Here is an 18,909-nt window from a genome sequence, read left to right on the forward strand (position 1 = left end):
TTTACATTGAGCTTTGTAGAACCTAAAACAAGACATATTTAGACAGATAATACAATTGAAACAAATCTTTACTCCATGCAGTAGAAATCAATGTCTGCTTACAAAAAGCATTTCTACCTCAATGTATTTACAAATTATTTGGAGAGAATAGGCTTTTTTTTTCTGACAATGAATTAGCTTTGACTCTTTAAAAATGATTTATATTTTATATTTTATAACAAGATAGAAATGTATATATTAATGGTTTGGGGCAAAGTGAAGACATCTAAAAAGTGTTATTATTTCTGTTCTCTCTTTTTTTTCATTAGGCATTTTTATTACCAATTTGTGAAGCAGCAGCAATGAGAAAAGTGGTAAAAGTATATCAAGAATGGATTCAGCAAGAGGAAAAACCTTTGTTCATGCAAGAGCCTGAAGAAATTACGATTTCTTCTTCCAACTTACCTTGTATTGACAATGTCACAGACCATGATATTTCAATGGAAGAAGAAGAAAAGAGAGAAGAGGTAAAATGATAAGACTTATGTATTTTATTATTCATTTAATAAATTAGATTTTCCCCTAATGTTAACACACATATACTTACTAACTAGGTAAAGATACCATTAGTATATTTATAGTTTCAGTAATATAAGTTACCTCCGTACCCTATCACAAAGTTCTTTGATGTGACAACTTTAAAAAAATCAATATTGAGTTTATGTACTGATTCTTTATGTCATTGTCTAGATCAAAATTAGATGCTGTTATAAAAGGTATAATATTTAAAATTGGTAGTAGATCAAAATGGATGTTGTAGACATACTTCTTAGAGTGATTACCAAACAACAGCTCCTTCTTACTTGTCTTATTCTAAGATTGGGTACCCTGCACAAACCAGAATATTCTGAATTCCTTCTTGAAAACTTTTACATTCATATCATTTGCAGAATATAAAACATTCTGATGTGCTAAACAAGTTGGTCTGTGATAACAATGACTGGCATTGACTCACAGTGGGGAAAAATGAGAGAAAGTAGAGTAGACGTGGAATTTGGGTCCCTGGTTCCTTTTACTTCTTAGAATAAATAATTTGTTTTCTCCCAATTTCTTGTCCTTTTATTGTTTAACAATTGTCATAGGTCAGGTTCTCATAAAACAATGAGTCTGATATTGACATGTATCTTACTAAGTCCAGATAGGAGCAGTTTGGTAATGTACATACCTTGGTGATTAATTTAATGTTATCAGTGGAATTTATCAGGATATTAACCTATGAATAAATAGGCCACATTCTACAGAAATTCAATGAATCAATATAAATGTATATGTGTAATATGTATATATTTGTAGAACATCCTCCCCTACGTCTAAGAAGTGGGAAAATGTAACTAAGAAATATAATTGAAGTAGATAAAATCAACCATGTAAATTATGAAATAATATTTGCAGTTCTATTTGTTATACACCAACAAAATATCCAATTTTTGCATCAAGTTAGATGATAAACCTATCATTCTAAATAGTTTTCTCCCAATTTTTGTCATGAATTTATAGCATAGTACTGAGCCTACCCTGTATCATTTACTATCCTTAAATAAAAATGGCAGGTAATATAATTTATGTTCATATATAAAAAACAAACAGTTGAAAGAGGGAGGAAGGGAAACAGGAAAGAATGAAGCTACAAATGCAGCATGAAGTAGGTATGTTGTATAGGTGTGTTCTACTGCTTACTCAAATACTACAACCAGTGTAGTATTTTAAAAAAAAATACCAGCAGCTCTTGCTAATAGAATGAACCAAATACAAAACATAGAATCATTTATTGATTTATATTTCTAATAAAATCAGTATATTAAAGAATCACTTAAAATTAGGCATTATAAAATGGAATTAAGTTATAAATTCAGATAATTTTTATAAATGGGTTTTTTAAAAATGGGTTTTTTATTCAGATAGTACAGGTGAAACATTTGTAAGATATGCTGGATACAGGAGATTTTATGTATGTGCAGATTCTCAGGCACCTTATAGTATATTTAGCATTCCCTGGATCATTCCGTTAAAGATTTCAGTGGTATTTTTAATTTGGCAACAGAATACTCCTACAAATGTCAAAATGTTCTGTAAAACATGGAAATACCCATATTGAGAACAGGTGTTGGAGATAAGCATGAAAAGACATCTTTTCTGCCTTCACATAACTTAACAGTTTAGCAAGAAGACAAATACGCAAAGTAAGTAATATAAAACAGTATTATTGCCCCGGCCGGTTTGGCTCAGCAGTTGGAGCGTTGGCCTGCGGTCTGGAGAGGCCCGGGTTCGGGTCCCACTGGGGGTGCGTACCTCAGTTGCAGTTTGTCCCCAGCCCTGGTTGGGTTGTGTGGGTGGCAGCCACTTGATGTGTCCCTTTCACGTCGATGTTTCTCTCTCTCCCTCCCTCCCTACCTCCCTCCCACTCTATGTGAACAAAGTATCAAAGGGTGTCCTCGGGTAAGGATAAAAAAAAAAAAAAAAAACAGTATTATTGCTGTGATCTAGAGTGTGAAAGAGGGAATATCTAACTGCTTAGGGAAGGCTTCATGGAGGAGGTAGTTTAATTTGAAGAGCAGGTAACAAATGGGAAAAGACAGCACAGTGTGAATAGAATCTATAAAAATGTGAGACCTTGAAAATATTTTAAATTGGTTGTAGCTAAGAGCATGTGGGGGAGAATGATAGGAAGTATGAGATAGGCAAAAACAAGGCTCTGTTCAGTGACTTATATGTCATTGTAAGGGACTGGAAAGCCTCCAAAGGATTATGAGTAGAAGAATGGCGTGGATAGTTACACATTTCAGGACGATCATGCTAAGTCCAGGGTGGAAGATAGATTTGAAGCCAATTTGTAGGCAAGGAGACTAGTTAGAAAGTATTAGCAAAGTTCAGAAGGTAAATGCTAAGTACCTAATAGAGATAGGACGGGGCAGTTGTGATGAGAATATAAGGGAGAAGACTGATACATGAGCTGCTTGGTGGTAAAATCAATATGCCTTGATTAAATTGGCTGAGAGAAATGAGGAATGAGGAGGTGTCCCAAGTTTCTTTCTTTGGCAACCAGGGTAGTTGCCATTCACACTTGAATAGGAATTTTAAAAATACAAGTGTGGTGGTGGCCAAAGTGGCTAGAGAGGTTGGTAGGAAGAGGGTTGAGGGAGACATAGTTAATAAACTTACTTTTAAACATTTTGAGTTTGAGGTGCTTATGGGTCATTCAGGGAGAGAACTATTTATGATACCTGGGAGTATGGAGCTTAAGAGAAAGGTACAGACTAGACCAGTGGTTCTCAGCCTTCCTAATGCTGTGACCATTTAATACAGTTCCTCATGTTGTGATGACTCCCAGCCATAAAATTATTTTCGTTGCTACTTCATAACTGTAATTTTGTTACGGTTATGTTAGGCAACCCCTGTGAAAGGGTTGTTCGACCCCCACAAAGGGAACATGACCAACAGGTTGAGAAACACTGGACAAGACCATGGTATAGTTTGTGCTGTTCCTGGTAGTGATGAGAGATTAGTTTGTATTAGACTAAACCCCCTGTATTTTACTATTATGAGCTCTAGATAAAATATTTTTTAAAAACTACTTGAAGATAATGGTGAGTGCACAAAAGCTGAAGGAAACTAGAAAGTAACTTTATTTTTTTTGCTTTTTTTTTTTTATCCTCACCTGAGGACATTTTTCCATTTTTTGTACAGATAGAGTGGGAGGGAGAGAGAGGAAGAGAGAGAGGGGGAAACATCGATGTGAAAGGGACACATCGAGTGGCTGCCACCCGCATGACCAACCAGGGCCGGGGACAAACTGCAACCGAGGTACATGCCCTTAGCAGGAACCGAACCCGGGTCTCTCTGTACCGCAGGTGGACGCTCTAACCGCTGAGCCAAACCGGCCAGGGCTAGAAAGTAACTTTAAAAAGGGAACAACACTGAGTGAAATTTTTTGTTTGTATGGCTTTTCAGAAACCTCAGGGGAATCCCTCGTCTGCAAGACTTTTGACAGCTAAAACTCAAGCAGAAAGCTGTAGTTTTGGTGGTTTCAAGTATAAGTATTCTATCTTCAGATAACAATAGGATAAATAGAAACAATTTCTATTTTAAGTTACTTATATTCTGGCATTTACTTTAGAACAAAATTCATCTCTTACAAGGCTGTGAATAATATAATCCCCTTCTTGAGTGTGTAAGTGCACAGAGAGTTTATATATTAGGTACATAGAAAAATGTCTCTATATCTGAAATTATGTAATAATCTCTGGCTGGACCTTACAGATGAGTTTTTACTTTATATTTTTGTCAGTGAGAACCTTTTTTAGTGAACATACATAGCTTTTGTAATCAAATAAGACATCTGTTTTGAGAAGATGCTTAGCAGTGGGATCCAGTAGTTTCCAGTTTACTTCAACTTACTGACTTGTCATAGCATTCTTATTGAAATATTATAAACTTGATATTTTGCTTCAGGAAAATGGTACTAATATTGCTGATCATGTTCGAAATTCCACTTGGGTGAAAAATGGCACCTATCAAAACGTTCTTCATAATGCCTCTGAAGAAGCCACTGAACAAAACATACGAGCTGGTACCCAGGCAGTTTTACAGGTAGATAACTCTTTGATTTTTTAAAAATAAAATAATTATTAAATATTTTTAATATAGCTCAGTATTTCAGCATAGAGTATAATTTTTAAATGTAATATGCCACCCACATTTATCAGTTGTCATGTCATATTAATTTTGTTTTTTTCCTTAACTTTCACTTTATAATATATAATAAACATTACATAATATTTTTTAGATATTTTAAAAATTTATATAAATTGTGTTATGTGCTATCATCTGCAACTTCTTTTTTGCATTAACCATTGTTTTTGAGATTTGTTGATAACATCATTCATTTTAACTACTTTGTGGTATTGCAATTTATGATTATTTCACATCTTATTTATTTTTCTGTTGATTGTTTTTTAACTTGTTTCCAATTTCTCACCATTCTAGAGAAGTGCTACTTTGAACATTCTTTTATATGTGTTTTCTTGCATATCTGGAAAAACTTACTAGGATGGAAACCTAGAAGCGGAATTAGTGGGTTAGAGTATATACATCATTAGCTTTACCGTTACTGCCAAATTGTTCTCCAACATGGTTATAATAATTGACATTCCCTCTAATAGTGTTCGTGTGTTCTCATTTCCGTATATCTTTGCCCTTACTCTCTCTATATATATATTCTATATATATATATATATATATATATATATATGAATTGTTACCGCTTTTTTAAAAAAGTTTGTGTTTCCCTGTTTTAATTTCCCTTTTCATCAACCTGAAATTGAATGTCTTTTCTCATCTGAATTTTCTATGCATATGCTCTTATTATTCTGTTGGGTTGTCTTTCTCTTACTGATTTATAGGAACTCATTATATGTATTCATTTTTAAAATTAGACTATTCTTGTCAAGGCCACATGTGACTTCCACATTATTAGGTCAAATGGACATTGTACAATATTAATTTTACTAGACTTGTCAGGAGCATTTTACACAGTGGGCAATTTCTCTCCCTGTTGAAACTTTCTTCTTTTGGCCTTCAGAAAAACATAGCCTCCTGTTTTCCTCTTAACTCACTGGGTACTTCTCAGATATTTAATTTTTTATTATATTTTATTTTTTAGATAGAGAGATGAAGGGAGAGAGGGGGAGAGAGAATGAAACATCCATGAGAGAGAGAAACATTGATCAACTGCCTCCTGTATGCACTTATTCTGCCACCACCACCACCACCCTCCAGGATCAAGCCCAAAACTTGAGCATGTGTCCCTACTAGAAATCGAACCAGCCACCACTTGATGTATGGGAAGATACTCAATCAACTGAGCCACACTAGCTATAGGACCACTTCTCAGATTTTTTCCATATCTCCCTCCCTGACCTTTTCTTATTAAAGTGCCCTGGACTCAGTTCTAGGATCTTGTTTTTTATTCTCATCCAGTTCCATGGCTTTAAATGTTATCTATAGACTGCAACTCCTATATTTTATCTGTAGTCTGAGACCTCTTGTCTGAACTTGACCTGAACTCAAATATTCAAATACTGACTTGGTATCTTTACTTGCACATCTAATAGGCATCTCAAACTTGACATGTCTAAAATTTGGCTTCTCATGTTACTCAACAAATGTGCTTTTCCTCATTGCATTTAATGACAGGTCTGTTTTCTAGTTGCTTAGGCCATCTTGTTTCCTATGTTTTATATCTTATATCCAATTTGACAACAAATCCTGTCAAATCTTCAGAATGTATGCAGAATTTGACTGGTATTCAGCACTCACACTACCTGTCCATAATCTTTATTATGGTAATAAAGTTATTATAGTAAACTCCTAATTAGTGTTTTTGCTTCTACTCTTGCCCACCCATCACCCTGGTAATAGTCTTAAAATAATAGCCATAGTGATCCTGTAAAATAAAAGTCAGATCATGTCATTATTCTGCTTCAAACCTTCTGGGAAGTTTATCATTAAGCATAAAAGCAAAAGTCTTTTTAATGGTCTGTAAGCTTTATTTATATCATTGCTCCTCAGAGTGTAACCCATAGACTGACTAGTGCTAGCCCAGAACATAATTATAAAATTGAGAATAAGTTTAGAAACTAAGTCATTGAATATCTCTCAATTCTAATGAAAGTTTGGGTTTTGTATATCTTTTTGCATTTTCTTTTTCCTGTTCGTTCATTTTTAATCATACTTTACGGTAGGATTGTTCTGCTAAAGACTACGGGAAGAAACTTGTTCTTTTACCACTGGTCGTGTGAGAATCTCTGCTTCACATGCTCTGTCTCTGTTTCTGTTTCTTAACATGTTTCCCACAGCTTTTTCTCCTCCTTCACCTCATTCTGTACTCCTTGCTGTTCTCATATGTGCTAGGCAGGCTGTCACATCAGTTTCCTTAAACCTGCATCTTCTGTTGTCTGGAATGCTTTTCTTCCAGATTGCTACAAGTTCAGTTTTGTCTTTTCCTTTTCATTCATTTATATTTATATTTATTCTCTACCTTCCTCTACTTCCCTGCTCCCATCACTTCTTTTGAATCAGTAGTATCCTTGAGGACAATGAGGTGATAGTGAGTATCCTTGTCTTGTTTTTGGCTTTTGCACTACTTTTCAAGTTCAGTTGCTGTATAGCATTTGTTATAGTTTTTGATAAGTGTTCTTTTTCAAATTAAGGAATTATACCTTTTTTTTTTTTTAGTTTGCTAAAGTTTTTTTTTTTTTTTAAATAGCCCTGGCCATTTGGTTCAGTGGTTAGAGTGTCGGCCTCCGTGGTCCATAGAGGCCCGGGTTTAGTTCCCGCTAAGGGCATGTACCTCGGTAGCAGTTTGTCCCAACCCTGGTTGGGGTCATGTGGGTAGCAACCACTTGATGTGACTCTCTCACATCAATGTTTCTCTCTTTCTCCTCCCCCCCTCCAGCTCTATCTGAAAAATGCAAAAATATCCTCGGGTGAGGATTAAAAAAAAATAATAATAATAGCTGAATACTTCCCTTGCATGCATTGTGATGATCATACTTTTCTTTCACTTTAATCTATTGATAGAGTATATTATATTGATAGACTTTTCTGATGTCAAGACACTGGAACATTTCTGGGTAAATACTGCTTGGTCATAAATTATTACATTTTGCTCAATTTAAATTTTTTTAAAAATATGTTTTTATTGATTTTGTTTTGGAGAGATAGAAATATCTCCATGAGAGAGAAACATGGAGCAGCTGCCTCCTGCATGCTCCCTACTGGGGATCGAGCCTGCAATCCAGGCATGTTCCCTGGCCAGGAATCAAACTGGGACCTCTCATTCCTTGGGTTGATGCTCAGTCTACCGAGTCACACCAGCCAGGCTGTTTTGCTCAATTTTATTTATTTATTTATTTATTTAATATTTTTTCTTTATTGATGTTCAAGAGAAGAAGAGAGAGGGAGATAGAAACATCGATGACAAAGAACATTGACTGGCCGCCTTTTGCATGCCCACCATAGAGGATCAGGTCCACAACCTGGCCATGTGCCCTGACTGGGAATCAAACCGGTGACCTCTTGGTGCATGGGTCAATGCTCAACCACTGAGCCACACCAGCCCAGCTGTTTAGCTCAATGTTAATTGCTACTACTGTTTCAAGATTTTTGGCTATATGTTCATAAGTGATATTGGTCTCTTATTTACTTTTCTTATATAGTCCTTGTTTGTTTTTGATAAATAGGATTACAGTTTTGCAAAAATAAATTAGGTGGTTTTTCTTCATTTTTGTCTCTTAAATAGCTTGTGTAAAATAGAGATCATCTTCCATGAAGGTTAGGCAAAACTTTGCCTATAAAGCTTTCTAGGCTTAATGTTTAGGGATGGATCAGGGAGACCTTGACTACTTTCTTAAATGATTTTGATGTATACATCTTTTCTATTTTTTACTGAGTCAATTTTGGCATGTTTGTCTACAAAATAATTTATTTTGCCCAGGCTAGTGTGGCTCAGGTTGGTTGAGTGCTGTCTGTTATTACCAAAAGAGATATACAAATATAGCCAATAAACATGTAAAAAGGGGAGAGAGGGTTTTGAACAGCTCATTCAGAAAATTCTTGGTTTAGGTATCATTTTTATTCTAAACTATTTGTATTTTTTATTGTTCCTTCCATTTTATGACAACAATAGGGTTATTAAAGCTCTCAGTTTTTTAGAAAAATGCTGTTCTTGTGTTTTGGGGGAGAGCATGCCTAATAATAATTTAATATTTGTCTAGATAAACATAAAATACACATATTTAATACGTTTAAATTTCAGCTATCAAGCTGGTGGCAGAAGTCGAGATATATATAATTAACCTACAATCTTATGCTTTTAAGTTCATTATTAATTACTCTAGTCAGCATCTAAGGTATTTTTTCTTTGAGTAAGAAATTTGCTGTTGAAATTCTTTAATGAATGGCTAATGATTTCTTTTATCTTAGGTGTTTATTATAAACTCATCAAATATATTTCTACTTGAACCTGCAAATGAAATAAAAAGTCTTCTGGATGAGCACACAGATATGTGTAAACGCATTCTTAACATTTATCGGTTCATGGTTGTACAAGTATCAATGGACAAAAAGACTTGGTAAAAATACATATTTTTCATATTTTTATATTGTGTATATGAGTATATTAACTTTTAGAGGAATAGTTTTTGTGAACAGGGCTTGTTACAACATTGTAGAAGCTTTTATTGAATAAATGAATGTGATATTTTATATAATTGTCATGGTGACAACAGTAGTCTCCTTCACTTTATCTCAACATTTTTGATCAAACTTCCACAAATTTCCTTGCCTTATCTTTCTAAAATGAACATATGATGGCCTCCTACATGCCCAGGAATGAATGCATGCATGCATATGTGAATGAATAAGTAAATGACAACGTATGAATGCCTCATTCCTCAACCTGGAATTTAAGGCCCTGTACAGTCAGGCCTTACTTACTTTCTAGCCCTTTCTCAAACCTAAACTTTTTCTTGCAGGGTGGGATTCTGCCTCCCAGCTTTATTACATTGCTCTTTCCTGAGCACATCCAAACTTTTCTCTACAATGTCTAATTCCTGCCATCTTTTCCTTTTGCCACCATAACTATTCTTAGATTTCACCTTTCTTTTTCCACATATCTTTGTTTGGTTTTGTTTTCTTAATTCCTTTAATTCTGTATTTGCACCTCTGTTACAGTTGTCAAAATTGTCTTAATCCCTAAATTACTTTTATAATTTCTGTTTACCTGGCTGAATTGAGAGGCCCTAAAAGGTACATATTGTTTTGTTTCTATATTTTCTACATTTCTTAGCATGGTATCTTAAATATATTGGTACTCTATAAAGATTTGTTTAATTGAATGGAAAAAAATAAGCCTTTTGGGGAGATGTGAAGAGCTGTTTTTCAGTTTTTATAAACATGACACGTTTATTATGAAATTCAAACAAAGTAAAGTTTTAAAAAGAAAAGATGCCCAAAAGCTCTCTCACCAAACCGTACACACAATTACATTGTATCATTCCGTATGTGTGTACCATAATTTTCTTAACCAGTCATGTATTGATGGATATGTAGTTATTTCAGTTTGTTGTTGGAGGAGGTTAATATAGTGAAGATCCTTATACATATAATTTTTCTCCTTTAACTCATTCTTAAAGAGGGGAAGTACTTAGTCAAAGCGCATGCTTAAATTATGTCTTACTATATATGGAAAATGGCCCTATTTTTAAAAAATTCTTTGTATATAGTATTAATTACATCTAGAAGTGCAGTTATTGTTATTATTTAGAACACTTTTTTGTACCAGGTATTTTTTCAAGCACTTTACATGTATTTTCTTTCTTAATCCTAGTATACCCTGTGAGGTTGATAATATCTCTATTTTATGTTATTCTTAGAATAAGTAATTTATCCTTGTTCACACAGCTGAGATTTGAACTGTGGTCCTTCTGACTTCCAAGCCCTAGTTATTATTAGCCAGTAACGATACTACTTTGAATCACTATTTTGTTAGTGGGCCATTTTTTACTTTTTATATGCTTTGAATTAATGCTATTGGGCCAGGTTAAAGTGATTTCTATCTTTAGTTTGAGAATGTAGGTTTGTGTTTTTTTTTTAGTTCAGTAACCATTAACTACTCAGTAATTTCAATGGTTAATAGTATGGGGAAACTATATTTTTATAAAAAGCATTTATTTCATATTAATGTAAAAGTATAAGGGATAATTATAACTTTAAGGATATTTCTTTTAGTTTTGGCACCTTGTCTTAATTGCTAGAATGTTGAGACTTGATGATTGTTGATCTGAAATATACAGTAGATACTAATGATTGCATGAATTACTATGTACCAAGAAGAAAAGGTCATGAATATTATTCTACAGGTTTTTAGGTAATTTAAAAATAATTTTAAATAGCACAATTTAAATTTTTTTCTTTAATCTTTATAAATTCCCTGGAAGTCATAGCATGATGAGGGATTATCCACATAATTTTATTGAGTTTACAAGACTTTATGAATTAAAATCAATATTATTATATTACAAAGTGAAAGATTATCTGATATATGAGTGAGTTAAGGTTTGACCACAAGTCAGATAAGATTTATTTGGTCTATACTTTATTGCATATGTAGTTGATTTCAGATAGCTTTTCATTTTGTATAGCTAAGCTAGAAACTTAGATTTACAAATGTGGCATCTTTGATTTTTATTTTATGAATGAAGGAATGCATGTATTTGTTAATAAATTCAGGGTATTTTCATTGAGTGATACTTTTTTTTTTCCCCCTCACCCAAGGACATTTATCTTCAGATAGAGCGGGAGGGAGAGAGAGAGAGAAACATCAATGTGAGAGAGACACATTGACTGGTTGCCACTCACACAACCCCAACCGGAGCTGGGGACAAACCCCAACCAAGGTACGCGTCCTTAGCAGAAACCAAACCCGGGACTCTAGTTCATGGGCCGATGCTCTAATCGCTGAGCCAAACCTGCCAGGGCATAGAGTGATACTTTTCTATTTGATTTTGTCTTCACTTCATAGAAAAACCATAACATCTAGATATGGAATCTGTTGCTGCCTCTGCCATGTTTCTCACATGGACTGTTCCATGTGTTGCTATGCCTAGAATGGGCCAGCAAATAAGTCAAGAGGAGGGGGGCTGTGAGAGGGACTTAGGCTGTTATTCTGGCTATACATCCAACTGTAATCTCTTTGTCAGCCTCCTTTCACATATGGTTGAATTATTACGTGCCAACACAGTCGGTTTTTATGGTCTCAATAATAAGCATCTAGGAGAAAGGGAAAAGGTGGGACTGACTTGGCTTGCAATACATAAAGAATATAAAGGGTTGCCCTGGCCAGTTTGGCTCAGTGGTTAGAGCGTCGGCCTGCGGTCCAGAGAGACCCGGGTTCGGTTTCCGCTAAGGGCACGTACCTTGGTTGCAGTTTGTCCCCGGCCCTGGTTGGGTCGTGTGGGTGGCAACCACTCAATGTGTTACTTTCACGTCGATGTTTCTCTCTCTCTCTCTTCCTCTCACTCTATCTGAACAAAATATCGAAAAATGTCCTCGGGTGAGGATTAAAAAAAAAAGAATATAAAGGGTTAAAAAATGACCAAACTAAAAAAGATGGAAAGAGGGGATAGAATAATCATCCTTGATCACTTGTTAGGCTCATTGTGATGTATTAATCTTAAAATATCATGTACTTGGGTTTGTTTTTTTTATTTATTGGGGTGACATTGGTTAATAAAGTCATGTAGTTTTTGAAATTGAACCTGGTTCAATTCTAGATATGTGGTTCTCCATATTGCAAAGATGGATCAAGGTAGAACTATATTGTATAGTTGGATGAGTATTCTTCAAATAGCTTCCTAAGGTCACTACTTGATTTGTGGGGTGAAGTATGGGAGCATATTTCTTTCACTCTAATTTTTCAGCGTTTGTATAAATTTTTATTTCATAAGAGGGTATTGTGGTGAAAATGGTTTTAAAATGACATAAATTCATAAAATGGAATTTAAAATGTTTATATTTAGGGAATTCAAAAAATTTGAAAGATGTGATATTTTAGTTATTGAAAGATAATACCATTTTTATAACAACTATTAATTTGAAAGTTTTTCTTTAACCAAAAGTAAACATATGCAAGAAGGAAACATTAATTAATGTTTTTACTTTAAGGGAACAGATGCTGCTTGTGTTACTCAGAGTCACGGAATCTGTACTGAAGATGCCATCACAAGCTTTTCTACAGTTCCAGGGGAAAAAAAATATGACTTTGGCAGGTCGACTTGCAGGACCACTTTTCCAGGCAATAAAAATAAATAAATAAATAAATAAATAGATAAATAGTTACATAGATGACTGGATATGTTTTTTTGTTTTGTTTTGAAAGATTCATTGAGCCCTGTATTTGTTACCTGGGGAAAAAAACTTTAAATCAGAGATCGTTTTATATTAAAGGATCTTTTGTAGAGCTAAATTAAAAATTACTTTTAAAAAATAGGCTATTTATTGTGTAGCGTACCTGTATGATTGTAAAAGTCTGCCAGAGGGCTTCATGAGTAGTGGCCTTATTGTTTTCTTTATGAGTTTCCAAGTCTCTGATACTGTTGGAGAGCCAAAACTTTGTTGTTCCATAGTAATGAACAGTAGTCAGTGATCTAGACTTTTACTTATGCTGTTCCATAAGGCTTTATTCTCTTCACTTCTTTTTTTGAAATATCAGTGGTAGTTTCATTGTAGGAATTTATACATCATGTTTTCCAGCCTGAGGATAAAATACTGATTTTGAATGTATTATGAATTCTTTGGAAAATAGAAAGCAAATATTTTCTTAATAGGACACCTTAAATGCAAATCATGGATAAAAATAGTTCTTAATGTCAACATTTCAAATCTAATTCTTGACCATTAGTATAACCATTCAGATTAATTTTTTTTAAATATGCTAGTTTACCTAAAATGCTATGCTGCTATATAATCCTTTGAAACCAGCTATATTTATTTTCTAAACTTCTCTTGACTTCATTAGCCTTTTCTCTCTTTCTTTTTTTAAATTTCCTCATTGTGTTAGAACTAACTCGATGGTGGAAGCTATAGGAAGACAAAATTTTACCTTCCTACATGGAATAACTTTTTTGTAGTCTGAACATTTAAAGATAGAATGGCGGTTCACTAGTCATTAATGTTCTATACTGTAAACTCTGATCATTTTCATCTTTGTATATAATGCGTAACTTTATGTGAATTCCTTAATAAAATTTTTAGAGTTCAGCTTTTGAAAAACTATTTTGTGACTTCTTTCTTCAGTAGAAGGGTGTGTCTTCAGGATCAGGAGTGCTGTAATATTGGTCCTTTTATGAATAAATTTTTTATTCTGTAATTGAGTTTATTAAAGAACACCATTAATTCCTCTGGTTTCTTTACAATGAAATTTAATTTTATCCTTCAGTTTACATATAGTTTTTCAAAAACACATTTCACTAGGTTAAGTGCATCTCTAATAATTTGTATTTTTAGAATGTTCAAATTCTATAGTTAGTGATTTCTATCTTTAATTTGAGAATGTAAGTTTTTTGTTTTGTTTTTTTAGTTCAGTAACCATTAACTACTCAGTAATTTCAATGGTTAATAGTATGGGGAAACTATATTTTTATAAAAAGCATTTATTTAATATTAATGTAAAAGAGTATAAGGGATAATTATAACTTTAAGGATATTTCTTTTAGTTTTGGCACCTTGTCTTAATTGCTAGAATGTTGAGACTTGATGATTGTTGATCCGAAATATACAGTAGATACTAATGATTGCATGAATTACTATGTACCAAGAAGAAAAGGTCATGAATATTATTCTACAGGTTTTTAGTAATTTAAAAATAATTAAATATCTGATTTTGAATGTATTTCATTGTTGTTTTTGATTATTTGTCTTTATAGACTCTTATAGTTGCCTGGATCAAAGCAAATCTAAATGTGTACATTTCCCGAGAACTTTGGGATGACTTACTCTCAGTCTTGTCATCATTGACCTTTTGGGAAGAGTTAGCCACAGAGTGGTCACTGACTATGGAGACACTAACTAAAGTTTTAGCCAGACATTTATATAGTTTGGATCTCAGTGATTTACCATTGGATAAGCTGAGTGAACAGAAGCAAAAAAAGCACAAAGGGAAAGGTAAGAGTTGTTCACAGAGATGCTCCGTATAACTTTGTTTAAATAATTTGGTTTTAGAATATCAGGCCAAAGAGAGAGTTGAGGTTAAAAGTCATGTTTTCTCTTCATTTTTCCTCCTTCATTTACTCTGAAGGTTGAAGAACCTTAAAATCAATGGTAATTTTGATTTGAGATGTTCTGTACATATCTAGCTAAAGTTAAATAAATATTTCAGAATCTTAAATATTTTATATTTAATAATTAGCCAAAATGGAAGTTTATAAAACATTTTTCTTTTTATCATACATAATTTTTTGTTAGAACTTAGATGGTGGTTTTGTGTTAACTCTATTTAAAAATAATTTGAAAAAATTAAAAAAATTTTTTTATCCCCACTCGAGGATATTTTTTTCCATTGATTTTTTTTTCAGATAGAGTGGGAGGGAGAGAGAGAGAGTGTAACATTGATGTGAGAGAGACATATCGATTAGTTGCCTCCCACACAACCCTGACCAGGGCCGGGGATTGAACTTTTAACCAAGGTACTTGTCCTTGACCAGGAATTGAACCTGCAACACTTTGGTCCACAGGCTGACACTCTAACCACTGAGCCAAACCCGCCAGGGCTAAAAATTCTTTTGAAAACATTTCCTTAGTTTTAACTAAATAAACCTACTCTAGATGTAGACTGTGTATCTGTCTAATGTTAAATAGGGATAGAGGGACAATAACAGTGATTATATCACTAATACATGTTTTTATGATTCTTGGTTTGTCAGTAATTTTCACTCTTAATACTTGCTAACTAGAGATTTTGTCTGAGTCACATTTCATACTTAACAGTCCAGGATGGTAAGTATGTGACCAACCTAGCTTTTTCTGGACTGTTTATTTCCCAAGTGGCTGTTATTAGCAGGTAGAGATTTAGTAACTTGCACCACAGAATGACTTTTGGTTAGCTCACTTCCTATTCTTTTTGCTTGTCCAAATGTTTTATTTCTACTACGAATCAAGTGGATGGCAGAGGATTTATAATAGTTTATTGTTTATGGTGTATTATTAAAACTCAGCATTCGTGCTTTTGTTTTTAAATATGATTTTTACTTAAAATGAAGTTCAGTAAAGCCTTACATTACAAAAGTATTTTGTAGCTTTGTAATACTTAAAGAATAAATTTAAGAATCTGAGGTAAGGTGGCACACGTAATTTGAAGAGATTATTGATCAAGTATACTAAGTTTGCAAATCTACATTTCTAGGAGTTGGACATGAATTTCAGAAAGTTTCAGTTGACAAGTCTTTTTCTAGAGGATGGAGTCGTGATCAGCCTGGCCAGGCCCCAATGAGACAGAGAAGTGCAACAACCACTGGCTCTCCAGGAACTGAAAAGGCGAGGAGTATAGTACGACAAAAAACTGTTGGTATGTACTCTTTAAAATTATGAGAATTGTACAGGGCAATTCATTTATAGTCCCTATTTAACTATATATCTAAATATAGTTTTCTTATTGGTTGATTTTTATTGTTAAGTAAAACACTTCTATATCAAAACCTTTTGTTCAGTAGTAATCAGAGTCCAATGACATGCTGTATAATTCCTATATGGTGTTAAGACTTATCTTACATTATTGTTTTTATGTAGTTTATTTTACTGTATATATCAATAATTCTAAACTGTTACTTTACAGAGTTGAAATAGAACTGATTTACTTTCCAGAACTCATGCCTTAACTGGTATAGTTTCTACTAAGTGAATATTCTCACAAACATGGAAAATTTTCAGTGCTACAATTATATATTTATATTGGTTTCATAGACTTCCAGGAAGGAATCACTATGCTCTTTACTTGCAGACAGCTGAGTCCAAGGTTGAGTCTATTGCTAGGTTCCTTGCTGCTAGGTTCCTGGAAGAAATTTCTGTAATCTTGGGAACAGCAACAAAGAAACAGTGATGGGAAGAATTTCTGGATATAGGATCACTCAGCATACTGTGAATTTAGCAACCATTTTATTCCTTTTCCTATGGGAGATTTTAACTTGGTTTGAATCGTAGTAGAAAGAATGCTAAAATGAAAAACAAAAGGACTTTGTCCTAATCTCTTTTTTCACTCTCATTACTAAATAGCTAGATAACCCTGGAAAGTTTACTGAACTTTCTAGACTTTACTTCATCTGTGTAGCATCTGTAACAAAATTACTTCAGGCTTTACAATCTATGATTCCGTGGAAGGAGAATTTTCTGTGGGAATGTATCTATATCTAATGGTAATCAGTGTAAAACACTATTAATTTAAAAGAAATTTAAAACCATTGTTGTAAGGATACGTCATCTATAAAATGATGGGTTCTAAGGTGTTAAGAATAACATTCTAAAGCTAGAAACAAAACTAGAAAGAGAATAGGGAAATTAAAGATTTAAAATACTTAACCATCATGGCTAGTTTTAAATTCTTAAAAGGAATTATATTTTCACAACTGTCTATAGCCTATAAAATAAGCATAGAATTATATTGATTGTATATGTCAAGCAGAAAGAATAAGAATGGAAAAAGGATATTTATTGATTAAAATTAATATAACACTTAGAAATTTTGGTATAGAATCACTTTTTGAAATTCTTAGATGATAACATCTAAAATGGCTTTCTTCATTTTATATTGATATCACATTTACAGAAAATGTTTGTGTATTGGTTAGGAAGGAATTGTTCTTTTAAGTTTAAAATTTTACTTTATTTTACTTAATTAGAACTTGAATCCCCTTAACGTTCTTTCTATATGTTTATAGAAGTAATTTATGCTTAGTGTGGAAAGTAAAAGATTAAATGTAGAGACTCTTTAGCTGTCTTATAATAAGTAATCATTGTTAACATGTTAGTATATTTCTAATTTTTAAAAAGCATATTTAATAAGTCAAATATTCATCTTTAGCCCTGGCCGGTTTGGCTTAGCAGTTAGAGCATCACCCCACAGACCAGTGAGTCTTGGATTCAATTCCAGCCAAGGGCACATACTTTGGTTGCAGTTTGTCCCCGGTCCTGGTCAGGGTTGTACAAGAGGCAACTAGCCGATGTGTCTCTCTCACGTTGATGTTTCTCTCTCCCTCCCTCCCACTCTATTTGAAGATAAATGGGAAAATATCCTCGGGTGAGGATTAAAAAAACATACATATATTCATCTTTAAATCAAACTGACTCTGATACCTATGTTAAAACAATTTTGTTGCCCTGGCCGGTTTGGCTCAGCGGTTAGAGCGTCGGCCTGCGGTCCTGAGAGACCCAGGTTCGGTTCCCGCTAAGGGCATGTACCTCGGTTGCAGTTTGTCCCCGGCCCTGGTCGGTCGTGCGGGTGGCAGCCACTCGATGTGTCTCTTTCACATCGATGTTTCTCTCTCTCTCTCTGTTCCTCTCTCTCCCTCCCACTCTATCTGAACAAAAACTGGAAAAATGTCCTCGGGTGAGGATTAAAAAAAACAACAAAAAAACCCAACAATTTTGTTTGGTTTGTTCATTGAACAAACCTATCAAATAAAAAGTTAAATCATTAACAATTTTGTTAAGAAAGATAGAAAATATTAAAAGAAGCAGCAGATTAAATTAGGATATTCTTTGAACATATATTTTCTTAAATTTTTAAAATTAATACTTTGTTCTTAATGAACTTGGTTAAAAATTCAAACTATGATAAAGTATATACAATCTAGTAAGTCTTGCCGTCATCACAACTCCCCACCTTCTAAGTTCACCTCATTAGAGACAACCACTATTCTCAGTTTCTTGAGCATGCTTCTAAAGATACTTTATACATATAGCCTGTGTATATAGCATAATATACATACTGTTGTGACCCATGGCTTTTCGATGTTCAAATAAGAAAAGTATTTTTAAGTACTCACTATGGAAGCACTGTTCTAAGCATTGAGGCTATATTTAGGAACAAAGCCAATGAATTTCACTGAAGTTGACAATTGTAGTGTTGGGGAGAGACATGTAATACATAGATAAACTATTACATGTGTCAGGAATTATTAAGTGCTATGAAGTAAAATAAAGTAGGATAAGGGGCAAGAAGAGTGAGCATAGGATGGGGAAATGGGAATGTTTCAGATAGGTAAGTCAGTGAAGGCCTACCTAGTCATATGATTTAAGACCAGAGATAAAGTGAGAGCAGTG

General features: G+C 33.7%; 1 protein-coding gene across 9 annotated transcripts in view; it reads left to right on the forward strand.

The window, feature by feature from the left end:
• Positions 1-18,909, forward strand: part of RALGAPA1 (Ral GTPase activating protein catalytic subunit alpha 1) — a 294,638-nt gene that overhangs the window by 93,596 nt on the left and 182,133 nt on the right. For all 9 annotated transcript variants that reach the window (XM_036275297.1, XM_036275307.1, XM_036275315.1 and 6 more), the window contains exons 11-16: positions 309-506; positions 4,489-4,626; positions 9,022-9,170; positions 12,763-12,892; positions 14,523-14,760; positions 15,998-16,159. In XM_036275297.1, the coding sequence (XP_036131190.1) occupies positions 309-506; positions 4,489-4,626; positions 9,022-9,170; positions 12,763-12,892; positions 14,523-14,760; positions 15,998-16,159 (1,015 nt within the window). The remainder of the gene's footprint in view (positions 1-308; positions 507-4,488; positions 4,627-9,021; positions 9,171-12,762; positions 12,893-14,522; positions 14,761-15,997; positions 16,160-18,909) is intronic.

This window comes from Molossus molossus, unplaced genomic scaffold, assembly GCF_014108415.1.
Source record: "Molossus molossus isolate mMolMol1 unplaced genomic scaffold, mMolMol1.p scaffold_m16_p_1, whole genome shotgun sequence".
Taxonomy (NCBI): domain Eukaryota; kingdom Metazoa; phylum Chordata; class Mammalia; order Chiroptera; family Molossidae; genus Molossus; species Molossus molossus.